At 37.7% G+C, this 25,301-nt stretch overlaps 1 protein-coding gene across 5 annotated transcripts; it reads right to left on the bottom strand.

The window, feature by feature from the left end:
• Positions 1 to 497: 497 nt before the first annotated feature.
• Positions 498 to 23,454, bottom strand: THUMPD3 (THUMP domain 3 tRNA guanosine methyltransferase). Of its 5 annotated transcripts, none has more exons than XM_087431408.1 (10): positions 23,385 to 23,454; positions 21,815 to 22,103; positions 20,382 to 20,459; positions 13,381 to 13,860; positions 11,376 to 11,506; positions 8,800 to 8,869; positions 6,327 to 6,439; positions 2,837 to 2,947; positions 2,059 to 2,182; positions 498 to 1,611 (listed from the first exon to the last, which is right to left on the bottom strand). In XM_087431408.1, the coding sequence occupies exons 2-10, from the start codon at positions 22,067 to 22,069 to the stop codon at positions 1,462 to 1,464; spliced, it is 1,512 nt and encodes a 503-aa protein (XP_087287534.1). In that variant the 5' UTR covers positions 22,070 to 22,103; positions 23,385 to 23,454; the 3' UTR covers positions 498 to 1,461. The 5 variants fall into 5 exon arrangements, with proteins under 5 accessions (XP_087287534.1, XP_087287536.1, XP_087287537.1 ...); XM_087431410.1 differs by having other exon boundaries at positions 23,402 to 23,420; XM_087431411.1 differs by lacking the exon at positions 23,385 to 23,454 and adding an exon at positions 23,159 to 23,179.
• Positions 23,455 to 25,301: the final 1,847 nt, after the last annotated feature.

Below are 25,301 nucleotides of genomic sequence, written 5' to 3'. Positions count from 1 at the left end.
AAAAAAAAAAACAAACACCGTTAAGAGGTTTAAATGGTTTGTCAGAAGTGAAAGGTGGTTTTATGCTGAACCCATAATAATGCATCTGCATTCTGATGATGGTAAAAACTCCAGTCTAGGATGTAAAACCCTTATAAATGTCTTATTTCTAATTCATTTCCAAGTGTGAGGTAATATAGCAGAGAAACCAGGTTAGGAATTTGGCTATTGCTGCTAATGTGAACTCTTATTCTAAATGTGACATTAAAAGGTAATATGAATAGTACTATTATATTACTAACATGACACTGAAAATCTAAGCTGAATGCAGCCAGAAACTCCAAAATAATCTAAAGAATTCCACACAAAACCCTAGCTACTCTTTGTCCCAGGGAAGCACCATTTTCACAAGGACTTAATGTTGAGGTCTTTTCATTTTCCACTGTCTCAAGAATGACTTTCTGCAACTGGAAAAGCAACTAAATGTGAATAGTGACCCACGAAGAAATAACAAGAACTTACGTGAAGTTTTTTAATTCAAAGATACATCAGTTCTCTAGTCCTTTTAGGAAACCAACAAACAAAAATACTTTGATAAGTTTATGTTTGAAAAGCAACATCACATGTGTACGGAAAGAAAAATAAAATTTCTTTAAATTTGGCTTGTTGGCCCCATACTTCATCTACCAATGTATTTACTGCTGTTTACAAATAGAAACGTTCTATATTGCTAATAGTATCTTTGTAATTCTTTTGATAAATCCTAGTCCTCTTTGAGTTCTGTGTATTGATCTGAATAACGTGCATATTTTAATTTTTAAGGCAGATGGTAAACTTTCCTTGTGAGATTTCATCTTGTCATAGGTCAAACCCGCTCACAAAAATAATGCTTCAATTTTTAAGGTTGAGGTAAAAAGAACTTGAGCAACTAAATAGCAAAGCTGCACAGGCAATGAGCTGTGGCTTAAGATGCTCTGATTATGTTCTCTGCCTTTCCAATAGGCCAGGGTAGCTTTCTATCTGCTACAATGGAAAACAGGAACTGCTATGAAGCCTGAAACCAAAATGTTCCAAACCCAAATCCCAGCACATTTTAGTAGGCTTAGCATCTTTAAAGCATTTACCAGTTCCCCAGCTACTCCTTCAAAACAGCTCAAAAGAAAAACTTTCTCTTAAAATTTTCAATTCCATCACATTACATTCACACCTTTTCTAACCAGGGTAAAGAGCTTTAGAGCAGTTTGAACAGTGCAAAATGCACTTTTGTTAATACAATTTTTCTCTCAAAGCAAGTTCTTCATGCTGACATTTCCAGTGTAGGGAAGCACAAATACTATTAATCATCTTTTTTTTTTTTTTGAGGAAGATTGGCCCTGAGCTAACATCTGTTGCCAATCTTCCTCTTTTCTCTCCAAAGCCCCACCCAGTACATAACCAACCAACCGCTACACCAGCCCCTATTAATCATCTTGATTCGTTGCATTACCAAGGAGTTCTTTCTCCCTCTTGTTCTGAAGGATGAACAAAAGCTTGCGGTGTACGCTTCAGAAGATAAACTGCAGCATGAAGACCCCCTATGTTCACCCAGACAGTATGCACCTTCCGCCATAGGTGTCCCATTCCAGATAACGCCTGTGTACAAAAGCATAAAAGGAATTAGCCGACAATCTGCTTCTAGATCAACCAGAGGTGTTCACTGCCAGTGGCAAACACTAGGGCAAGAGAAAACACAAACCCCACTGAAACTAATATCCCTAAGTCTACTTAAAAAAGATCCTAGGGGCAGCCTGGTGGCGTGGTGGTTTGGTTTGCTCAGTTCCGCTTTGGCAGCCTGGGGTTTACTGTTTGGGATCCTGGGCGTGGACCTAGTCACCTCTCATCAGGCCATGCTGAGGCAGTGTCACACACAGAAGAGCTGCAACTCCTCAACTATAATACACAACTATGTACTGGGGCTTTGGGAAAAGAAAGAAAAGGAAGATTGGCAAAAGATGTTAGTGCAGGGCCAATCTTCCTCAAAAAAACCAAAAAAGATCCTAAAGTTGCCACAGGCTGAGCTTTTAAGTTAATGTACAGCACCTTGGTAAAGCATTTCTTGTCCTGAGTAAGTAGTACAGCTCGGCCTGTCCCTGGTCTACAGACACGGCTCATCTCCCGTAGGCAAGCTGGATAAAGGTCCCAGTTTCTCTTCTTGGAGCCTATCCTATAAAAGAAGGTTGGATGACAAACAGTTATTGTTACAAAAGATAAGTCTTTAGGACTATATGAAACAAGAAGTTATTAAAAACTCATTTTCATTGCAATAAGAAAATCCTTAGGTATGAAAAATAGTTGCCTTTTAGAAGCTGGAGCTTTGCCATTATATATCTATGAAATGAGTGCTCAAATAGTAAATGGCTTAGAATTTTGAATCAGTTACAGAAAAAAATTTTTTGACAACTATAATAGTTATATAAATTGTCCTCTTAATAAGTATAATAAGCAGTCAAAGTGTATAAACCAAACTACTGATCAGAAATCATTTATCCTGAGAAATAGAACAAAAAGTATTCCTCAATCCTTCTGTGTGAAGTATCATTATGTAATTCAACCAAGGGCTAGAAAGTGGATGAATCTTCTGTGATGGTCAGGATCAAAATGTAATTAATGCATTCCTGAGTTCTCAGAAGAAACAAAATGGGTGAATCCATCATATTGTTATAAATCTTAAGTGAAAAACTGCTCTACTGACTAAGTGTTAAAAGGAGTTGAAGATTTCTGACAGAATAAGCTCAAAAAAAATACAACAGATTTAGACAAGTGCATATTAGTATAACAAATGAAAGTAAAACTCATTTTTTAAAAAACCAAGTCCCACCTTTTTCCAAATGGCATATCTGTTACAATAATGTCTACAGAGCCAGTTCTCAATGGCAGATTACGAATATCCCACTGAACAGCATCTATGGGCAAGCCCCAGGACAGTTTGCTATGGGGACAAAGGAAAAGAGGCTTCAACATATTCTGAAGTATGAAATAAAAAAAATTGTTTTTTCTGAAGAGACTGCTATAAAGTACAAAATGCTACTAAAATGATATCAGTGACAACAACTTAAACAAAATTTTTAAAGGAGAATGTAGGAAGAAAGCACAAGGTCATAAGATAAAACTTTTATAACAACAGATATCTATAAGAATGACAAGGAAATTTAAAAAATGGTTAGGATTGGTTTTCAAAAGATGTCTACATCTGTTTCATCTACAATTTAAGCAAACAGATTAAAGAGAAAACAAGGTTGCCACACAAAGAACTCCAAGAGACAACTCTGAGAACAGTGGTAAGGCAGTAAATTACCGAAGTGACCATGTAAAAGATCAACGAAACAGACACATTGGAAAAAAACAAAAACAGAACTCTAATGAGAAAAAAAGATTATGAGTTGACACATCTGAAGGATAAAGTCTGGTAAATCTGCATCGTAATAACAGGAGACCTAAAGAAAAGGATATGTAAAATTAGTAAATATAGAGGTACCTGTTTTAAGATTAAAAAACAAATATATCTATCTTACTATAAAAAAAGGCAAAGAGGGCCGGCCCCGTGGCTTGGTGGTTAAGTGCGTGCGCTCCGATGCTGGTGGCCCGGGTTCGGATCCCGGGCGCGCACCGAGGCACCACTTCTCCGTCCATCCTGAGGCCGAGTCCCACATACAGCAACTAGAAGGATGTGCAGCTATGACATACAACTATCTACTGGGGCTTTGGGGGGAAAAAATAAATAAATAAAATCTTTAAAAAAAAAAAAAAAAAAAGGCAAAGAAAGAAAAAGTTAAGATCAAAAAAAAATGACAGAAGACAATTAATATAATAATAAATGATTTATATCTTCCACATTAAGGCAAAGCTACTGGGTTAAGAAACACAATACGACAGGCAATAATGCACAGGCAAAGAATTAAAGGCAAATCAAAGATTATGAGCAGAAATTAAGGGCTATATTGATATTTAATAAAAAATTTGAGAAAAAATAAAATGCAACATAGGCAATCACTATATAATGGAAAGAAATATAAAAAATGGGAGTATTACAATCACAAGTAACAATAACTGCAACAAAACAACATAAGCCAAAAATATTAAAAATCAGGGTAAGATTGATAGATGAAGGTGCAGAGGATCTGAAAAATAAAATATTCAGAAAATAGAAAAGAAGGATGTGCAACTGTGACATGCAGCTATCTGCTGGGGCTTTGGGGAGAAAAAAAGGAGGGGGATTGGCAACAGATGTTAGCTCAGAGCCGGTCTCCCTCAGCAAAGAGAGGAGGATTAGCACGGATGTTAGCTCAGGGCTGATCTTCTTCATAAAAAAAAAAAAAAAAGACATCTACAGTATATAACTTAAGATTTTAGATAATAAAAAAACCTTGGGGCAGCCCCGTGGCGCAAGCGGTTAAGTGCGCGCGGTTAAGTGCGCGTGCCCTGCTGCCGCGGCCCGGGGTTCTCCAGTTCGGATCCCAGGCGCGCACCGACGCACCACTTGGCAAGCCATGCTGTGGTGGGGTCCCATATAAAGTGGATGGGCATGGATGTTAGCCCAGGGCCAATCTTCCTCAGCAAAAAAGAGGAGGATTGGCAGATGTTAGCTCAGGGCCAATCTTCCTCACACACACACACACAAAAAAAACACCTCAATAGGAAATAGGAATAAAAAACAAAAAGCATCAGGCATTAAAACCATAGAACAAATAGTATATGAAAGAACAAAATAAAGCACTGGCAATTCTAATCGAAAAAGGGAAAAAACAAAGTTAGCAAAGAAAAGAGGATAACCAATATACAGACATAAAATAGTATTAGGCATACCATGTATAAGTAATAAATATGAGTATTTGCATAAAATGAATATATATATTTAAAAACAACTGATTTCTACATACAAATAAAAACCTCACACTAAGGGTTATGGAGGCAGCTGTTTCTAGACGTGGTAAGGCCAAACATGGGATATGATGACTTCCTAGGCTATTCAGGATGTGGAGCACCCGTAAGAGCTAACAAATCTGCTGACCACTACCTATTCCTGTCACTTTATAAGAAAATGAAGAAGACCAGTGAAACCATTTTATGATGAGGCCTCTGGTAAGAAACTGTAGTGACATTTCAACCAATTCTTCCCAAAGACAGCCGAGCCTCTGAAAGAACAGTGAAAGGCTGACACAGATGGTGTTGTCAAATGTAATTTGGAGTAATGGGCTAGGACTTAAGATACTATAATGACATACATCTCAGATGAAAATCAAAATTTCCCAGAGGCTGATGGATTTTCCATGCACAGGTATCAAAGGGATATATAGTTGAAGGACCTCGGAATATTCTGCTTGGAGAAGAGAAGATTTAGAGGGTGGGTGGACAAGTTGGGGGAGGTTTGGTAGCCCTTCAAAGATCTGATGTCAATCATCACGTGACATAGAGATAAGATTTTTCTTGATGGACCCAAGTGGGAGAAAAAAACTAAATCTGTGGAAGGTACAGGGAGAGATTCAATTCACTAAAAGATATGACTAGCACTCAAAGCTGTGCTAAGATGGAATCAACAGCCTCAGAGGCAGAGTCATCAGAGGTGTTTACACAGGCTGGAAGGACAATGGTCAGGATTTCCTATAGGATACTTAGGCACCACGGAAATGGCTTTCAGGTCTCTTCCAACTCTGAGATTTTTTTAAGTGCCAAATAAGAGAAGAAAGGCTACGGGCCGGCCCGGTGGCTTAGCGGTTAAGTGCACGCGCTCCGCTGCTGGCGGCCCGGGTTCGGATCCCGGGCGTGCACCGACGCACCGCTTCTCCGGCCATGCTGAGGCCGTGTCCCACATACAGCAACTGGAAGGATGTGCAGCTATGACATACAACTATCTGCTGGGGCTTTGGGGGAAAAAATAAATAAATAAAATCTTTAAAAAAAAAAAAAAAAAAAAAAAAAAAAGAAAGGCTAAATAAACTGTAGTATTTCTATACAATGGAATACTACGCAGTCATTAAAAAATATACTATATAAAACCATAAAAAGTGTTTGAAAATTTGTGAAATTAAAATGAATCTATATAATGTTCTTCTACTATGTGGGAAAAAAGATATATGAATAAGGAAAGAAAAAGGAACACAGAAATAAAAATAGTTGCATTAGGGTGGGGAAATAATAGTTAAATAAAAAACTTTTAAAAATATGAATTATTTTCAATAAACTTTTAAAATTTAAATGGAGTCTCACAATATGGTCACAATGCACTGGGGGTATTAATTCATAAAGTCAATATGAAAAGTGATTATCTAAAGCTAAGAGGTGCTATAAAATGTTTTAAATTAAAATTTTACCCTTTAATTTGATTCTTGGTCAATAAAGATGAGATGTTATTTGCTGCTCTGTTCACAGCCAACGGATTATTATCACCAGCAATATGATAACAGTTAGACCATTCAGTAGCACCCTAAAAGACAAGAGTATATATTAAAACAGAAGTAGAAAACTGGAAAAAAATGATTAAAAAGGGAAAATCATTTCAATCATCAATAAACAAGACAATCCAATCCAATAATCCAATGCTTTTCTAAAGTGGCAAAATACTGCATGTTGTCAGCTTTGCTATTCCCCTTGCTTGAAATGCCCTCCTGTTCTTTCTCTGCTTGCTGAATTCCTACTCATCTCTCAAGATCCAGCTCAAATATCGTGCCCTGTGTGACATCAATCCCAACTCTCCAGGCGGTCTCTCATTTGCACCCCCAAAAGCACTTTGTACATATCTCTACCACTGCACTTGTTCTCTTTGTACTTATTTCTATACCTGTCTGCCTCTCAACAAATCTGGGAACTCCTTAAGGACAAGTATGGTATTTTATTCAATTCCACACCAAGCAATGTCTGGCACACAGAAGGCATTACAGATCTTAAATACAAATGTGGTTTGAAAAACTTAACCAAATCCAACTGACTAACCTATACCCTTTTATGATTATGGGATTTTATGTAACCTGATACAATGGAATATTCAAGAATTTCAAAATAAAATGTCATCTCCATTGCATTGGCTTTTTGAATGATAACCACCATATCCCTGAAAGGATTTTGTAATTTCATGTCAAAACATGTCAGCAGAACATAAATACCAAGCTGTCAAATATGATTTGTGGAATGAGGTGACATACTACCCTAGGCCTGAACAATGTTCTACAGAGATTAACAGGTTTCTGACATGGAAGCAGAGAAAGTTCTGCCCTCTGCTTTGGGATGAGCAACAAACACTTCTTCTTTGTAAACAGTAATACCCCTCATCCATGAACACAGTGCTTCGTAGCTTTTTCTTTTGCCCAGACACTTGAGGGTGAGGGGATGTGGAAGAGACCTACAGAGTGTAATGAAAGCCTCTCAGGTGATTCTGATTCCTCAACATTCTTCTAAACCTATTTAGATTTTCAGCCTCTGAAAGATATGGGTTTTGTAGTACTTTCAAGTTTTAAAAGGAGTATTCTAGATCAAGTATTTTATACTTGGGTATAATTTGGTGAATAAAAATAATTCACCAAAATAATTTGGTGAATAAATCTATATATATACCCTGTCAATTCCTCTCATAATTTCATTCATTTTGATCATATATCAGCTTAGGTTTTTTCTATTTGACATCATCATGTCTACCCTTACATGGAAATGCCTCAAACTTTTCATCTGTTTTTGGGGGGGAGGGGCGGAGGCTCTTCTGGACTCACTCTAGCTTTGTTGTACATTTCTTGACACGTAGTGACCTTCCTGCTATTTCAGACATATATACACCATGGTTTAATGTTACAGAATAACACTGCTTTGATCCCAGAATTCTTAAGAACAACTGAGTTTTTCTCTGTGTGGGTCTCTTTAGCCAGAGTAAATTTCTCTAGCTGACACTGGCAGAAAACAGTAGCCATCTAGACTACTATGATTTTCTCTGGGATCTGAACTCCCAGATGACAGATGTCATTTTCTAATTGCAATTTGGATTATTTTTCCCTTTGTGGGTTGCTTTGGACTTGATCACCTGTCCAGTTTCTGCCCACTCACAGAATCTGTGGTATCTCCGTGCAGTTGATTCCCATTGACTTTGGGTATACAAGAACTTACTATGTTTCACAAATTTAAGCAATTTTAATGAAGAAGAGTGCCCTCTTCCAAATTATTTATAAAAGTATAGATAATATTGATACAAGGAGACTCTCCTGTTAAACGTTCTCTACTTAGAAAATGCCTTTCCATTTCTTACTTTGCTTTAGGCAGTTTTTGAGTCCTCTCAATGTTATAGTAATTTTGAAAACTATTTAAGAGCATTTGGTATGTAACCTTGTTACATACCAAATCTTCCTTAAAAAATCTTCCTAAAAAAATCTAAATAATGTTCATAGGTTTCCCCTTTTTACAACTATATTTACTCCCTCCAAGAACATAACTGGATTAAGAAGCATAATCTCACTTTATAGAGATGAATGCCATCCTCCAGTTTATGCTTATGCCTTCAATTATCTTTTCTGTTCAAGTCTACCAGCTTGTCTGTTATAAAAAGGGACTCACCAGTTTATAATTCTCAGCCTCCTCTGTAATCCACCCGATAAATATCACTTACAATCTCTCTAGTCCTTGGCTTTCTGTAGTAAGTGGTTACATCCTTTAAATAGAAGTTCTAGCTTTACTAGTGTAATTCTTCAAAACTCTTGGGTCCATTGCCCCAACACAGGTGATTTTATTATGTCTAATTTGCCCATTAGTTCTAGAACATTCTGGATATATCGCTTGCTTATCCAAAAGCTAAAGAAAAGTTATTACCTCTATTGGTATTGCCCCTGTTCCACACATCGGATCAACTATTATATCAGTAGGTTGAGGAGCACAGAGCCTAGAGAAAAGAAAATAGCCTATGTGAAGAGACTTCAACCAACAGCTGAGGCCTCCACAGTGATTATTCCTGAAGCTCTAAGATTAAGGACCAATTATGCTAGCATGAAGGAACACCAATCAATATTCATTTTAAAAATCTATTTGTAATTCCATGTTGACTTTATATCCTAGCACTTAAAAAGAAAAAAAAATTACATAGAACTACAAGTCCCCTTTGACTATCATCTGAAATCCCATTTCACTCTCAGATGGAATTTAGCTTCTAGATCTTTTAATATGTATATGTATTATATATTATATATACATATGCCTTTAGAAAACACACATAAACCTGTTATTTGCACATAAACCTGTATTGTTACTTAAAAAAAACCTCAAACGTTTCAAGTAAAACATGTATCAATGTAAGTTTAATGGCAATCAGACGTCCAGTATTCCTTTCCTTATGAATAACCCTACTATAAAATAATCCCTTTATTTTGAGCACTTAGTATTTGCCAGGCGTGGATTTAAACTCTTTGCATGCATTATCTCATTTAATCCTTTTATTTTTTTTCCCCTGAGGAGGATTCCCCCTGAGCTAACATCTGTTGCCAATCTTCCTCTTTTTTTGCTTGAGGAAGATTAGCCCTGAGCTAACATCTGTGCCAGTCTTCCTCTATTTTGTATATGGGTTGCGGCCACAGCATGGCTGACGAGTGGTGTAGGTCCTTGCCTGGGAACTGAAGGAGTGAATCTGGGCCACCGAAGCGAACTGCACTGAACTTAACCACTACACCACTAGGCTGACCCCTCATTTAATCCTTTTAACAACCTTATGAGGTAGGTTACTATTATTATTCTCATTTTACAGATAAGCTGATGAAAAACCTGTCCATGGATACAAAACAAATAGGTGACAGAGTCAGATTAGAGGCATTACTTTTAGTGGCTTAAATGTTACCCCTTCTATGAAGTATCCCCTTCTCAGACAGGTCACTAGGTTTCTCTTTCCTTCTTTTGTCCTGCTAATCTTTTCATGTTCTATTATGATATTTATTACATGTAAAGTAATTATTTATCTACCTCACAAGACTGAGATTTTTGGGGACTAACACTGGATATGTAGTCTAATAACCATCCAGTTCTACCTCCCTGTTCCTGCCCCTCAACACATGGTAACAGAATCCTCCGCAACCCTCTTGGGAATAAGCAACCCTGTATTCCCGGCCATTGCTACTGGGTCCCCATGAACACTTGACCAAAACTATGTCAATCAGATTCTTTCTTCCAAGAATTGGGAATAAAGAGCTAGAAGCATTAGTCAGTATGAGGCTGGTCATTTGAAATTGGAAATATATAAATTTATATATTAGAAATATATAAATTTAGATGAAGGGCAGCCATTTGCACAGATGAGCAGAGACAAGAGCCCATAGGCTCCCAGGAGAGAGAAAAGTGACTGTCTAGGTTTCTGGTGGTTTTCAAGATTTGATTCTACCCTTCTTGAGACATAGCTCTCAGTTTTTCTGTGGATTCCTCAAGATTTCTCAGTATCTTTCCAATAAATCCCCCTCCCACACAATCATCACTTTTTTATCTTAAACTAGCTTACTTAGGTTTCTAATAGTTTCACCCAAAATAACTCTCTGTATCCCTGGCTCCTACTATAATGCCTGGCAGTAGATAATAAATGTTTGTTAAATGAATGAAGATTAGGAGCTCTTCCTTAATCAAATGGGCCCAGTTTTCTATTACTGTTATTGAACTGATAGGTTCCAACTGAGCTGAACTGTGACTCTGTGGATGAGCAGGATAAAAGAAGCAGCAAAGACCAGAAGAAAAGGAAATACACTTAACTACCAGGGTACGCCAGGCACTGTATATAAAAAGTATCTTGCATATGTTTCTGCGTTTACTCCTCACTTTAAGTCTCACATCAAACCCATTTTGCAGTCTGGAAAACAGAAACTTGAAGACGACGACTTGTCCTAGTGGTGAAAAGAAGCACCCAATAAAAGGGCAAAGGGCAAAGGAGAAAGAAAGCTAAGTCTTGCACTTGGAAAAGAGGACTATTCCAAGATGATTCCTGGGTTGCTATGAGTATAAAATTTAAAAATATAAGTAAAAGCTCTCTGTGTCCATTTATACATTATACACATTTAAAAAAATCTCTGCTTTCATCTGCTTCACTGCACAGAAATGAAACAAAGCAAAATCTGCTCTATTTCTCAACATACAGTATATCCTTTCTAAACAGAAATGTGGCAATCCCATTTAAGAGGCAGATGAAAACTATCATTTCCCATTTTAAAATCAAGAAAACTGAGACAGTGATTAAGTGGTATTTTCAGGATTACAAGGAATCAACACTGGATACAAGGGCAAGAAATGGATCATTAGCCTTTTATCCTGTTCTTTATCCACTAAATTCCAGCACAGTACCTCATAAAAAATTGAAGTGTTGTGAAGGGAAAATTCAAACCAAGGTGTCACTTTAATCTAGACAGCAAACCCATTCTTACCTGAGCATCCCATAGGCAAGAGTAGATCTAAGAGTGGTAGGTCCAAAATGTGTGATACTTCTTCGGTGGAGACTCTCTTCTGTCAATGCAATGCCCACAACAATTTCATGGTCATGGATATTCAAAAGAACCTATAATAAAACAAGACAGACGAAAACAGTTTTAGGATTGTTCAAACTGTACTTTAATAAGTACTATTACTAAGATACTTTTATTTGAGGCTTTATTAATTTTTTTTAAACTTTATTATTGAGGTAAACTTTGCATACGTAAAGTGCACAAATCTTAAGTGTGCAGCATAGTGAATTTTTATCTATATATACACCGTGTAACTGCCACCTAGATAAAGATATATAATATTTCTAGCATGCCAGAAGGCTCCTCTTGCCCTCTCCCAGTCAATACCCTCCCAAAGTAATAATTAATCTACTACCACCATAAATTAGTTTTGTCTTTTTTTGAACTTCATATAAATGAAATCATATAGCATATACTACTTTTAAATTTTAAAATCTATACCTTTCATTCACTATATAAAGTGAGCTATAACCAGATTTCCCCTGAATTTTTATAATACCAACATATTTTGAAGGTTTATGAGTTTTTTAATACAGATTTTTAAAAATATTTTACTTTTTTTGGAAAAAATTTCAAACATACAGAAATGCTACAAGAACACTGGCACAACAAACTCCTAAATATACCTTTCACTTAGATTAACCAACTGTTAACTCCAGGCTATATTTGCTTTACCAGCTATAATTTTCTTACTTAGTTATTTTTTAAAACTTGACTCACTTAATAATGTCTGTGAAATAATGTTTTTTTGTCCTATAGTTTTTCTAACATACAGTTAAATATAAACTATTCAAATGAAAATAAAAATAAAATTTGTTCTCCAATCCTCCATCTAAAATTTCCTTACCATGATCTTAACAGCAGCAGCAGCTCACACTTATGTAGCACTTCTTATATGGAAGCCCCTGTACTACACACTTTACGTTGGTTACCTCATTTCATATTCACACCCTCTGAGCTAGGTATTATTATCCTCCTTTTATAGATGAGAAATTGAGACACAAAGATGTCAGCTTACTAGCTCAAAGTTATACAGCTTATAAATTGGGATTTGAACCCAGGCAGTATGGCTCCAGAATCTGTCCTCTGAGCCCCGTTGCTAACTTTTGGACATCATTGTTCTAGTTAGCTTATATATTCTCATAACAGCTGTTATGAGAAAAAAAGGATTGGAGAATTGTTCTTCTGATTTGATATGCAAAAAAAAAAGTTACAGAGAGAATAAGTGACTTGCCCCAGATTTAAGTGTCCCAAAAGCAACCGAAAATGACTTTTTGGTAAAAATGTCAGCTGCTAGGGGCCTTTTAAGCTGTCAGAGATTTAAAGACTAGTTAGTATGGCCCACATGTGAATCATCTTGCAGTAGAATATGGAGACCAAGGAGAGTAAGCATGCTAAAAAGAGGCATGTGGGTTTGGGAACCTAGCAGAATTTAACAAAGAGGAGAGCTGGCTCTAGGATGAGTATTAGCAATCATGTCCTGATTTTAGGAGGTCAAGGTTTGTTTTAAAAATATACTCCAGTTTTTTTTGGTAGCAAAACTCTACAACCAAGACACACAAAAACAGAAAAATGGTTTTAATTCTGGTTCAATTTTATAATATGAAAATCCATGTAATGTAAAAAGTACTAGATTATAAATGAGAAAACTCAAGTCTTAATAGCTCCCACTTAGTGAGCACTTAGTATCCCGGTATTGCACCAAACATTTAAAACATATCTCACTTAACCTTCAGGACACACTTAAATGGCTCCATTTGAAACACAGGCTCAGAGAGATTATCTTGTCCAAAGTTACACAGCTGTGGAGTCAAACTTTTGATCTAGATCTGTCTCCATAGTCCATGCTCTTGTGGGTTAGTCTGAGAATTCTACAAATCTATAATTACGGCCTTCTTGCATCATCATATTCAGAGCCTGTACCTACCTCCACATCAAAGTTGGTCATGTCAGCCTTCCACTTAAAATACTCTTGAACAGCACCTCCAAAATCTCTTGCGGCTTCATATGAGGAAAAGCAATGCTTCTCTCCTGCCCTGTTGCATGTGACTCTAAATTTGAGCACTTCAGTATCAGTTTCTTCTTTTGAGCTTCCATCAGTCTCATCTTTGCAGGATGCCAAATCACCATCACCTACTAATGTTGATACCTCTTCTTTGATGCCTGGATTTTCATAATAGTCTAGGATATCTGAATCTAAGGCATTGTTAGTGAACTCTTTTTTAACATCTCTCTCATCTGTCTTGTTTCCTCTTCCATTATCAATCTTCTCTTTACCTGAATTCCGATTTATCTTTTTGTGCTTTGTTTTTTTTTTCTTGAAACTGGTGTTAATTTTCCATACTTTTAAAGGGTGTGACCATGGAAGTTTTCCAGCCAATTCTTCAAAATCCTTTAGAACTTCTTCCTATAAAGGACAGAGAATGAAATCCATTCATTTCATTCACTTCTCACCACTTTAATTGAACAAATAAACCTGTACTTTGCCTATAGACTACATTAATCATTATTTTGGGGGTGGTAGGGGTGCACAACAAGAGTAAATAAAATAATGCCTGCAAACTAAGGAAATTAAAATCTCACTGAAAATTAAGATATATACAAATTAAGCCACTAAAGAATAATACACAACAGAATGGTAGATGGGAGGTTGGGCTTCAAGATTAAAATGTAAGCAATAAGAAACTATTAACAGTGGTTACCTCCAGGGAAAGTGGGTGGATGAAAGGCAGGGGAGGGAGGGCAACTTATCCCTCACTGACTGACTTCCTTTTGAACTTTGTGCTGTGTATACATATTAACTATTTTTAAAAGTAATATTTTTTAAAAGAAAATAACCTTAAGCAGTTAAAAATGTATCTATCCAACTTCTAAATAGTATGTAGAGTCATCTTTTTAAAAAGTAAATCTGATCATGCCCCTCCCTTGCCTCAAGCCCCTCAATAGCTTCCCATTTCGTATAAAAAATCTAAATTCCTTAAAAAGCACAACATAATCTGACTCCTGCCTACTTCTCTTACATCACTTGGAGATCATTCTCTCCCTCACTTCCTATGTCTGCTTGAAAGGTATTTGCTTCCCGTGGTCTCTTTGCATTGCTGGCTCCCTTCTCATTATTTAATAGTAATTTAAAAGGCATATCCTCTAAGAGACCTGCTCTACTTAAAGTAGTCCTCTCAAGTCATTCTCTTCCCATTTTATTTTCTTTACACAGCTTAGCATTATCTAAAGTTACTACGTTTATGTATTGTTTAGCATCAAGGCTCCTCCCAGAAGGTAAACTCAGGGTGCAAAGGACATTCCCTGTCTTGACCACTGCTATAAGCCACACGCCTAGAGCAATGCATGGAATACAAAAGGTGCTCAATAAACAGCTCCTGGATATGTGATTAAATGTTAAAATGGGTGGTACAGAGCCATGCTGTCCAATTCAGCAGCTACTAGCAACATGTAGCTATTGAAATTTGAATGATCTAAAATAAAAAACTCAGTTTTTCAGTCACATTAGCCACACTTCACACACTAATGGCTAGTGGCTATCATGTTGGACAGCGCAGACATAGACTATTTCCATCAGAAAGTTCTATTGCAGAGCGCTGGTACAGACGGTATATGTGACTGAAGACCAAAGTAGAAAGGTATCAGTGCTGACTGACAGAACCGAGACTTGAAATGGAAGTGAGTGAAGGCTTTGATCTGATACTACTTGAAACCTGATGAAATGATGTCAAACTTCGGGTTTGGCAAATTCAATTTTATCTACAAATCATTTGCCTACAAAGGGCATCCACAGGATTTGTGGGTTTAACATGGTGAAATAACACTGGGGTACAGCCCTTTTCTTTCTCCGGAAACCATTTTAAAAGAAAAAAACAACAGAAATACTAACTCTAAACAGAATCTATACGGTATCCATAACCTTGAACCATAACATAAGAATTCCCAAGTGCAGTGAAGGTCAAACAGAGGTGGAGGAAGACAAAAAGAGGGAGAACGCCTACAGATCTCAGACAAAGGGTAGAACATTCTGCAAAGTAGTAGCAAATAAACTCTTCTTCGGAACAGCAGGAAAGAAGTACATACTGGCATAGGGAGCTTCCCTGGGCCATATTTGTATGAAACAGCAGAAAAGAGAAATGAAAGCTGAATAAAGAATCGCAGACATGCTCTATTTGCTGGAAATTGTTGGTAAGGATAGAGCTGAGGAGAGTTACTCTACCTTGTGAAGAACCCTGAAGATGCTGATCTCTTCAGGCTAGGGAAAAGTAATGGTTAAAAGAACTCACTCAATGGTATGGAAATTATACCTCAATAAAGCTATTAAAAAACAAAAAGAAGGAAGGGGGCCGGCCCAGTGGCACAAGCGGTTGGGTGTGTTCGCTCCGCTGTGGCAGCCCGGGGTAGCCGGGGTTCGCGGTTCGGATCCCGGGTGCACACCGACGCACTGCATGTCAGGCCATGCTGTGGCGGCGTCCCACGTAAAGTGGAGGAAGATGGGCATGGATGTTAGCCCAGGGCCGGTCTTCCTCAGCAAAAAGAGGAGGATTGGCAGATGTTAGCTCAGGGCTGATCTTCCTCAGAAAAAAAAAAAAAAGAAGGAAGAGGAGAACTCATGCACCTACAACCCTTTGTCGGAGGAACTTCATAGTGAACCAGAGGGCTTTCCTGCTGGCCTGGAACAGTTCCTGGCCTCTCCGACAGGAACCTCCTATAAACAGCAGGTCCAAGGTGAACTCCCTCATTCAAAGATGAGCAATTATCAAAAGTTATCAGCACAAGATTTATATGAACATAAAAAACGAAAAGGGAGGAAAAGAACAGAAAAACAGCAGATAAAAAGCAATGACCAGAAAGACCCTGCCACAGGGCAGTTTAAAACTGATCAAACATACTGACGTTGCATCAAAAAACGTAATGAGGAAATACCTTTGTAAAATAAGAGCTCAAAGCAGAGACACAAAAGCAGAAAGAAGATGAGGTGAGCCACCAGAAGGAGATGAAACTGGAGCTTGTCGAGTTCAAAGAAAAAGTGGAGTAAGAAAATAAAACCATTGCAGAAATGAAGACCATATTGAAAGCACCACATACAAAAGACACTGCTTCAAACCCAGTAAGGGATGTGGAGAAAAGCAAAGCAAATACAATGGAAATGAGCAAAAAATAAAAAAAAGATTAGAGATAATATGATAAAACATAAAAGACAGTCAAGAGATCCTACACATGTATAACCAGTATCCCTGAAGAAAGGATTTAAAATAATGAAACAAAAAATATTTTTAAAAAATAATTCAAGAAAACTTGCCAGAAATGTAAGTGGATGTGAATCTCTCTATGGACTGACATGTCTTGACAAGGAATTATCAACAGTGAGACATATCCTGGTGAGCTTATTAGACTTCCAAGATAAAAAAAAAAAAAAAAAATCTGGGCATCAAGCAAAAATATCATGAAAGTAAATAATAAGGGGAAAAAGTATCAGGATGGCCTCAGAATTTTCCATGGCAACATTTAATGCTGGAAGAGAATGAACACTGCATAACATTCTTCTAAGGAAGAAAAGCTTGACTCCAACTTTTACATCTAAACTATTAATCAAATATAAAGGTGAAAGACAAACATTTCTGAACTTATGCCATTTAAGAGATAAAAAGAAAAACTATAACAAAGCACAGGTAGTGTGCCTGTAATCTATTTAACTGTAGGACTAAAATGAAAACACATAGAGGTATTATGACTACAAAAGAGTATTTAAATGTTACAAACTGGCATGCAGCTGGAGGGGAAAGGTAAGAGAAGCTGGGAAGTTATGTAAGCATGCTGATATCCTATTCTCTTATACCTAGAAGTCAAAGGACAGAAGTTAAAGCTGATAAATAAAAGTGTATTTAAACCCATATGGGTCAACACTAAGCAAAATAACTGGAAGGTGGAAGGGAAGGAGGGGAGATGTGGAAAATATGCCAATTTCACCACTGCTCTCAGTAGAGATTCAAAAAATACTCTATGAATACTATTCGAGTGAGAGAGGTAGGAGCTCAAAGGCTAGCTCTGCCACTTATTCTGAGTGTTCGTGGGATGGCCATTTAAACTCTCTGAGTTGATTTTCTCGTTTTTAAAGCAGGGCTCAACTATCATTTGTGTAAAGATTTGTCAACATGCATATATGCATACATTTATATACGCATATACACCTCTAGAAGGTTATAGAACAAATGGTTGCAATCTTTTCCTCCAGGTAGGGGAACCAGGTGCCTTCCAGGTTAACAGAGATGGGAGAGACTTACTTCTTATGGTATACCCTTCTACACCTTTAGAACATTGTACCATTATTGTATTAACCTTTCAAAAGTAAATTGCTTGAATAAAAAAATAAAACTATATAATATGAAATAAAATTTCCAAAAAAATACTGTGTAAACAGATTCAGTTGTAATTATAAAGCTAACAGCTAGAGAACAATGCAAACCTTCCAAACTATTATAAAACACATGCATGTAGAAAAAGCAAACACATAACATAAAGAAATTTAAAAAAAAGAAAAAGAAAGCAGAAGTGTGTAACAAAATGTGACAGAACCAAGACCAAACATTTCAGTCTTGTCAATAAATATCAATGGGATAAACTCTTATTAAACAGAAAAATGACCCTCAGATTAAATATGTACAAGGAAGTATATAGGATATTCGTTGCACCACTGTAATAGCAAAAGATAATGAAAAAAACCTAATGTCCTAAAATGGGACTGATTAAATCATGAGGCAGTCAAATCCAGCAGTGATACTGGTGGGATCTCCAAGATATATGACAAAAAGCATAGCACACAACAGTATGTATAGTATGCTTCGGTTTGTGTAAATAAGTGAATAGAATACATATATTCATAAAATATCTCTAGAGGGATATCCAAGAAATTGATAATAGTTGTTGCCTCCACGGAGGGAAGTGCATGGTATGGGGATATAGGAACAAATACTTACTTTTCACTCTATACACCTTTCCATCTTTATAACTTTGCTCTAAGTACATGTATTAACTAATTTTAAAAAACGCATATAAACCACAAATGTTAGCTTTTAAAAAAAAAAAGCTAATAAATTCATGATATCATCTGAATACTTAAAAACAAGAGAACCCATTAGAATGCTTAAATTATCAGGCTTTTTGTAAGACATGGGAAAGTATACTACTACAGAGAACAAAACTGATGGTCAACAGATTGAAAGCTAGAAGCAAATATTTAAAAACAAGGTTTTACTGAGGCATGTTGCAATTTAAGTCCACCAAGCGAGGGGCTTAATTTTTCACAGTCACACACAATAAAAGCTGCTCTTGCACAGATCTGAAAATCTACTGAAATTAATCCTTGCTGCCCTTCTTTTGGGACTTCCAATAGCAACCTCTTTTGTAGTTACTCACAAGGCAACTCGGAAAAGCTGGCTCATATAGAACCATTCCATAATATCAAATTCACCTCCAATTAGAGATCAAAAACACCCAAAATAATATAAACTATAGGATGGCAAAACGCAGCAATTTAAGAAAATATTAATAATGTCCTAGTAAGTTAGAGGCAAGAATTTAAGATGGAAACTTATAACTTTTTTAAACGCTTGTTAACATTTATTCATGTATAGAATTGGCTATTAAAATTCTGAAATACTTAGCAGCAAAAATTCTCAGCAGCCTGCCTGTTACTTACTAGTTTCACAGACATGATTCAGTTGGCAATGACTATCAGAAGTCTGAAGGGTTATAATACTAGTGTTGAAAATTACATCTTTAGTTAATAAAAGTTTAATCTCTTTTCAGTCTGAATTCTTTTATGTCTGGTTTTATTTTTTCTAGGCTGTGGGTTCATAGCCTTGATTGGTTTTTGAATGTTTTAGAAATCAACCTATTGCCAATAAATTTAATTAGAGAATTAGGCAGTGTATCATAGTTTTAAAAAACAGATTATTTCTAACATAGCCAATAAAACTGATAGAAAAAAGTTTTCAAGCATTTGACTCTGGAAACCTGACTGAAAAGCTATGTGGAAAAATACTAAGGCCTTACTGAGACCTAATTTCAACCTTTAGCTTAGACAGCATCTCAATATTTAGGAATCAGATGCTAAACACAAGTTTGAGACAAAGCTGTTGTCCTAACAACTGAAGGAGTATTTAGATATTACTTTGGCTTTATTTCAAAAAACGAAGTTACAGGAGAAAGCAGGGTAGAAGCAGAATGGTGAAAGGTGTTATTTGTAGATGACACAAACTGTTACTTGCTCTTTGGTTCACAGTCTGAAAGCAATTCTATTTTGAAAACATATATATCACCAAAGCTAATCTAAGGTATATATCTTTTGTAAGAAAGTCAAACAATTTGTTTTATTTCTTATACATTTTGATGTTTTTCTATATTGATTTTTATTTTGTTATTCTTTCATCTTTTTTTTAAATGAGGTATAATTGACATATAGTTTCAGGTGTACAACACAATGATTTGATATTTGTATTTATGATGAAATGACCACCACAATGAACCTAGTTAACATCTGTCACCACAGTTACAAAATTTTTTTTTCTTGTGATAAGAATTTTTAAGATCTACTCTCTTAGCAACTTGCAAATATGCAATACAGTATTATTAATTATAGTCACCATGCTGTACATTACATCCCCATGACTTATTTATTTTGTAACTATAAATTTGTACCTCTTGACCCCCTCCATCCATTTCACCCACTCCCCATCCCCCACAATACTGATTTTTAAAAACAACTTTTGGGATGGACTGTCAACAAATCTCTGGATTTTATTGGAAAAGCCTCCCAGTATTCTATATTATAAAAGCAGTAGTAATGCTAAATGATAGAATGTGAAAGGTGGAAATAATCTCTTTGGAGATGGCTGAAAATCAGCTACCGTGTTTGGGAAGCCTCACCTTTGTTTCTTTGAACTGATAATCTTTAAACTCCTGAACAACCACAAATAAGTTATCAACTGATCTCAGACAATGAACCTGGGGAGGGAAAAAAACGTTAGAAACAAACTTCTGAGAAAGCTTTTGAAATCACACAAACTACCAACATTTAAATATAAAAATCAGGTACAAAGATTTTAAAGCAACTAATACCTATGATTTGTATTTTAAAATTTTCCCATCTCTCCAGTCTCGCATCTTTTTGGTTACCCATCAGCTTCTATTCCCCTAGAGAAAAGGAAGAAGGACAGATGGAAGGATAGAAGCTTGAAGTGCTATGTGGGCAACACAGGTTTATGGAAGAAAGGCAAGATGAAGAAAGTCAGGCAGGGCTTTAGCTTATTTCCCTGGTGGCTCCCCAGGGTACACCGTAGGTTGCAGCGGTTAAGAGCATACAGTTTGAGGGGCCGGCCCCCGGGGCGTAGCAGTTAAGTGCGTGCGCCCCGCTGCTGGCGGCCTGGGTTCGAATCCCGCATGCGCACCGATGCACCGCTTCTCAGGCCATGCTGTGGCGGCGTCCCATATAAAGCGGAGGAAGATGGGCACAGATGTCAGCCCAAGGCCAGTCTTCCTCAGCAAAAAGAGGAGGATTAGCATGGATGTTAGCTCAGGGCTGATCTTCCTCACAAAAAAAAAAAAAAAAAAAAAAAAAAAGCATAGGGTTTGAGCTCCAGCTCTGTGACTAGTTGTTGAGCGACCCTGGGCAAATCACTTATTCCTAAGCCTAATGACTAATGAGGGTAACAACAATGCCCGTCTTCGCAAAGCTGCTGAGGTTATTAACTGAAACACTAGATGAAAAATACTCGCTTACCAATTTATCCCACAAATATTCACTGGGTGCCTACTATATGCTAGACACTAAGAGCTTGGGAGATATAGGCAGAAAAAACCAGACAACAATCCCTGCCCTCATATCTCTTATGTGGTAATAAGAAACAGCTTAGCTTTTATCCTACAGGATGACAGTTTGTTGACTTTCACTTCTCACCTTCAGATTCCTAATTACTTTTCAGCAAGAATTTCTTTGACACAGATCAAAAGAAAAATCTCTCCTTTTATGTTTCACCACTAAAGTCTAAACTTCAGCTAGATGCTGAAGTAAATAAACTCAAAGATGTGTAGCAGATACTCAGAATTTCTTCATAAGTCACACAGGATTCTTTCTGGTGAATTCATCCTCAGGAAATACTAGGATCTTTTTAAAAATACAGCAAATCTACTAGTCAAACTTACAAATCAATACCCAATAGAAAATGCAGTTATACTTTAAAATCTTCTGATCGGGGCAGAGCAAAGAAAAGCAAAAAGGATTCCAGAGGGGTCTATAAACCAGAAAGTAACGATAAAATGACCTATTTAGGAAACAATTTTAAATATTGCTTCATTCAAACCTGAGCCAGACTTTCCACTGAAATTTCAAAATATATCTTGCCCCGGCCTTTGCTGATTTTGCATGACGACCCCAATTTCTCTCTCACTTCATCTGCAGCTGTTTGCTCAAAGCCAGTAGGTACAGTGGCTCCAATAGTGACTTGGAGTTGCTCGGACTCACTTCTGGGGCCACTTTCTGTCACTGGTATAGACTTCTGGTTCTCATGCAGGTTCACGTCTAGGAGTTGGTTAGTGGCTTCCTGAACATCAGACATGTTGGCACTGCTTCCAAGATTCCTAATATAGTCCCTTAAAAATCAGTACAGAAAAGAAAAAGAAATGAGGCCCAAACATTATCACCTCGTATTTCAACTATAATTCAAAACATCTGCTTTGGAGCACTGGCAGAAAAAAGCAACACAACTGATATAACCATTTTCAGTCAACACACCTGAACCAATATTCACCAACGACAGAAGGATTGAATAACGTGCACAGAGTGCAGGACGTAAAATATGATGTTATTAAACAAGCAATATAGGCACTATGGAAGAAAAGGAGGCAGACAAATAAGAGTATTTACACAGCATGTAGTGTTCAGTTTGGGATATTCTATGTTGATGATAGCCACCTCATAACTACAACAGTTAATCCAAAAACAGGCTGCTAGAGCACATTCAAATACATTTCTGCATCTACGCCTTTTTCAGCTAGCATTTAAGAACACGGGGCTTTCGAGTTTCAGACAAATGGGGGTTTGAATTCTTGCCCTCACTGTTCATAGGTTGAAGACCTAAAACAAGTTACTTCTCCTATGCCTCAATTTCCTCATTTGCAAAATAGGAATTAAATACCTCTCTCCCAAAGCCGCTGGGAGACTTAAGTGAGAATAGCATACTGCCAGACTCATGATTAAAATTAGCTAATCTATCTTCCTCCTGTGAAGCGGATAGTAATTCATGCTTTTACAACTGATTAACTGAACATCTACTATCTAATAACTACAAATATTTGAATGCCTACTACAGGCCAGGCTCTGGGATCCATGGATGGGCATTAAGAGAGATCTGTGAAATATCCGAAACAGTAAACCAAATTTTCTGTATCTTAGCATTGGGGGGGGGGCGGGGAGGGTTAGAGTAGTGGGGAATCAATAGCTCTCACTAGATTTTCAGAGGTTTTGTGACCCAACACAATTTAAGTAGGCACAGAGTACGTATATATTGTCTTTATTCTGTGCCTGGGACAGGCGACAATGTTTAACACTAATAAAAGTCAGTTCTTGCCCTTAAGGAGCTCAAAATCACTGTGAATACGACCTCCATCTCCTAATTAACGTGGCTGGAGCCCACGAAAGAACGCACCCCGCCAGAGGTCAGAGAGCCAATCAGTGGGCAGGGTGGAATGAAACCCCCGTCTCCCGACCCCCAGCCGCAAGGCCCTCGTCACAGGAACCCCGGGAGCGGGGGAAGGCCAGGGAGAGGCAGCGAGAAGGGCTCCGCCAGGGGACCTCCCTCCCGCGGGTCAGCGACGCCACACCCGGCCGACGCCACACCCGGCCACCGCCACTCCCACCCACCACCCAGTTACCGGTCGCCCGCGCAGACCCTTCCGGCTGCGGCACTCCCCCGGCCCAGCGCTCCCAGGTCACGCCGCCGGAAGCCACCTCGATACCTCCGGAAACGGAAATCAGGCGGCGCGGTCACAACGGCCAGGAGCTGGGGGCGGTGCCGGCGCAAGGTAGTGGAAAGAACATGCGCGTAAAGGTCTGTGCAGCGTGGCGCCGGTGTGGGGTGGTCTGTTCTTGCTGCTGGGGACAGAATCCTCTGCCAGCTGAACAGACGCCGCCGGCCTCGTCGCCTGTCATCGTAATAGCTGATATTTATAGAGTGCTTAGGCGTGTCAAGCACTGAATAAGCGCTTCACGTGCGTCATTTCCTTTATTCCTGCAACTCTTTGAAGAGGCACGGGCCATCCCCGTTTTAAAGCCGGGGAAACTGAGTCTTAAAGAGGTTAAATATCTTGCCCAAAGTGTCACACACAGCACTTCAGAGGCAGAGCTGGGATTTGAACCCGGATGGTGTGACTCCAGAATTCTTTTTTTTTTTTTTTTTGGTGAGGAAGATTGGCCCTGAGCTAACATCTGTGCCAGTCTTCCTCTATTTTGTATGTGGGTGGTGGCCACATCATGGCTTGAGGAGTGGTGTAGGTCAGAACCGAGAACCTCAGGCCAGCCAAGCAGGGTGTGCAAACTTAACCACTACGCCACTGGGCCAGCCCCCAGAATTCTTGCTTTTAGCATCTGAGTCAGTGTTGGTCAAACTGGTCCTAGAGTTATATATCATCTTTAGTGTTTTTGCCCAATTGCACTATTGTTTACTTAATATTTCTCTGTAAATACATATTTTTAAGTTCTCTGAGAAGGACACTTTTTCAACTCAACCAAAAGATAACCCAGTTTTAAAATGGGCAAAGGCCTGAATATTTCTCCAAAGAAAATACACATGTGGCCAATAATCACATGAAAAGATGCTCAACATCCCTAGTTGTTAGGGAAATGCAGGTTAAAACTACAATGAAATACCTGAGTGGCTAAAGTTGTTAAAAAATGGACAGTTTCAAGTTCCAGTGAGGATGTGGAACAATGGAACACTTATACATTGCCTGTGGGAATGCTTTTAAAATGCTACAGCCACTTGGGAAAACAGTTTGGCCTTTCCTCAAAAAGTTAAACATAGAATTACTGTATAACCCAGCAATTCTACTCATAGGTATAGATCTAAGAGAATTGAAAACGTGTTGAAACAAAAACTTATAAATGAATGTGCCTAGCAGCATTATTTATAATAGCCCCGAAGTGGAAACTATCCAAATGTCCATCACATGATGAATAGATAAACAAATGTGGTATATCTATACAATCAAATATTATTCAATCATAAAAACGGATGAAGTACTGATACATGCTACAACATGGATGAACCTTGAAAACATTATGCTATGTGAAAAAAGCCAGGTCCCCAAAACCACATATATGATTCCATTTGTATGAAATATCCAGATTAGGCCAATCTATAGGGATAGAAAGTAGATTAGTGGTTGCTTAGGGCTGGGAGGAATGAGGAGATAGGGGTGATAGCGAAAGGGTATGGGGTTTCTTTTCGGTGTGATGAGAATGCTCTGGAGTTAGATAGTGGTGATGGTTCCACAACGTTGTAAATATACTAAGAGACACTGAATTGTAAACTTTAAAATATTTTAAATTGCGACTTTTATGTTATGTGAATTTTATCTCAGAAAACTTTGGTCTCATGGGAAACATTACAGTTTCTTCATATGCAAAATGAGATGTCTCTCGTAAGAGTTGCTGCAAGATTTAAATGAGATTAACATGTTGTCAGGCACATAATTGAAACAGATGGTACCTTTAAAAATAAATACAATGAAAACCAAACAAGGTTATTAAGTTCTGTCCAGATACTGTTCCCTACAAAAGGCTGTTAGTAG

Source organism: Ceratotherium simum, chromosome 5 (genome assembly GCF_057802395.1).
Source record: "Ceratotherium simum simum isolate JZ-2026a chromosome 5, ASM5780239v1, whole genome shotgun sequence".
NCBI lineage: Eukaryota > Metazoa > Chordata > Mammalia > Perissodactyla > Rhinocerotidae > Ceratotherium > Ceratotherium simum.
The sequence above is the reverse complement of the archived record's forward strand: the minus strand, read 5'-3'. Positions and strand labels throughout refer to the sequence as shown.

Bases quoted from the DNA above. Each gene is read 5' to 3' on its own strand.
- THUMPD3 (XM_087431408.1), bottom strand. From the start codon at position 22,069: ATGTCTGATGTTCAGGAAGCCACTAACCAACTCCTAGACGTGAACCTG. The intron at 6,440-8,799 runs GTAATAACTTTT...CTTGTCTTTTAG, and splicing joins CAGGGGCAATACCAATAGAG to GGTGCTACTGAATGGTCTAA. The intron at 1,612-2,058 runs GTGCTGTACATT...TTTTGTACACAG, and splicing joins ACAAGAAATGCTTTACCAAG to GCGTTATCTGGAATGGGACA.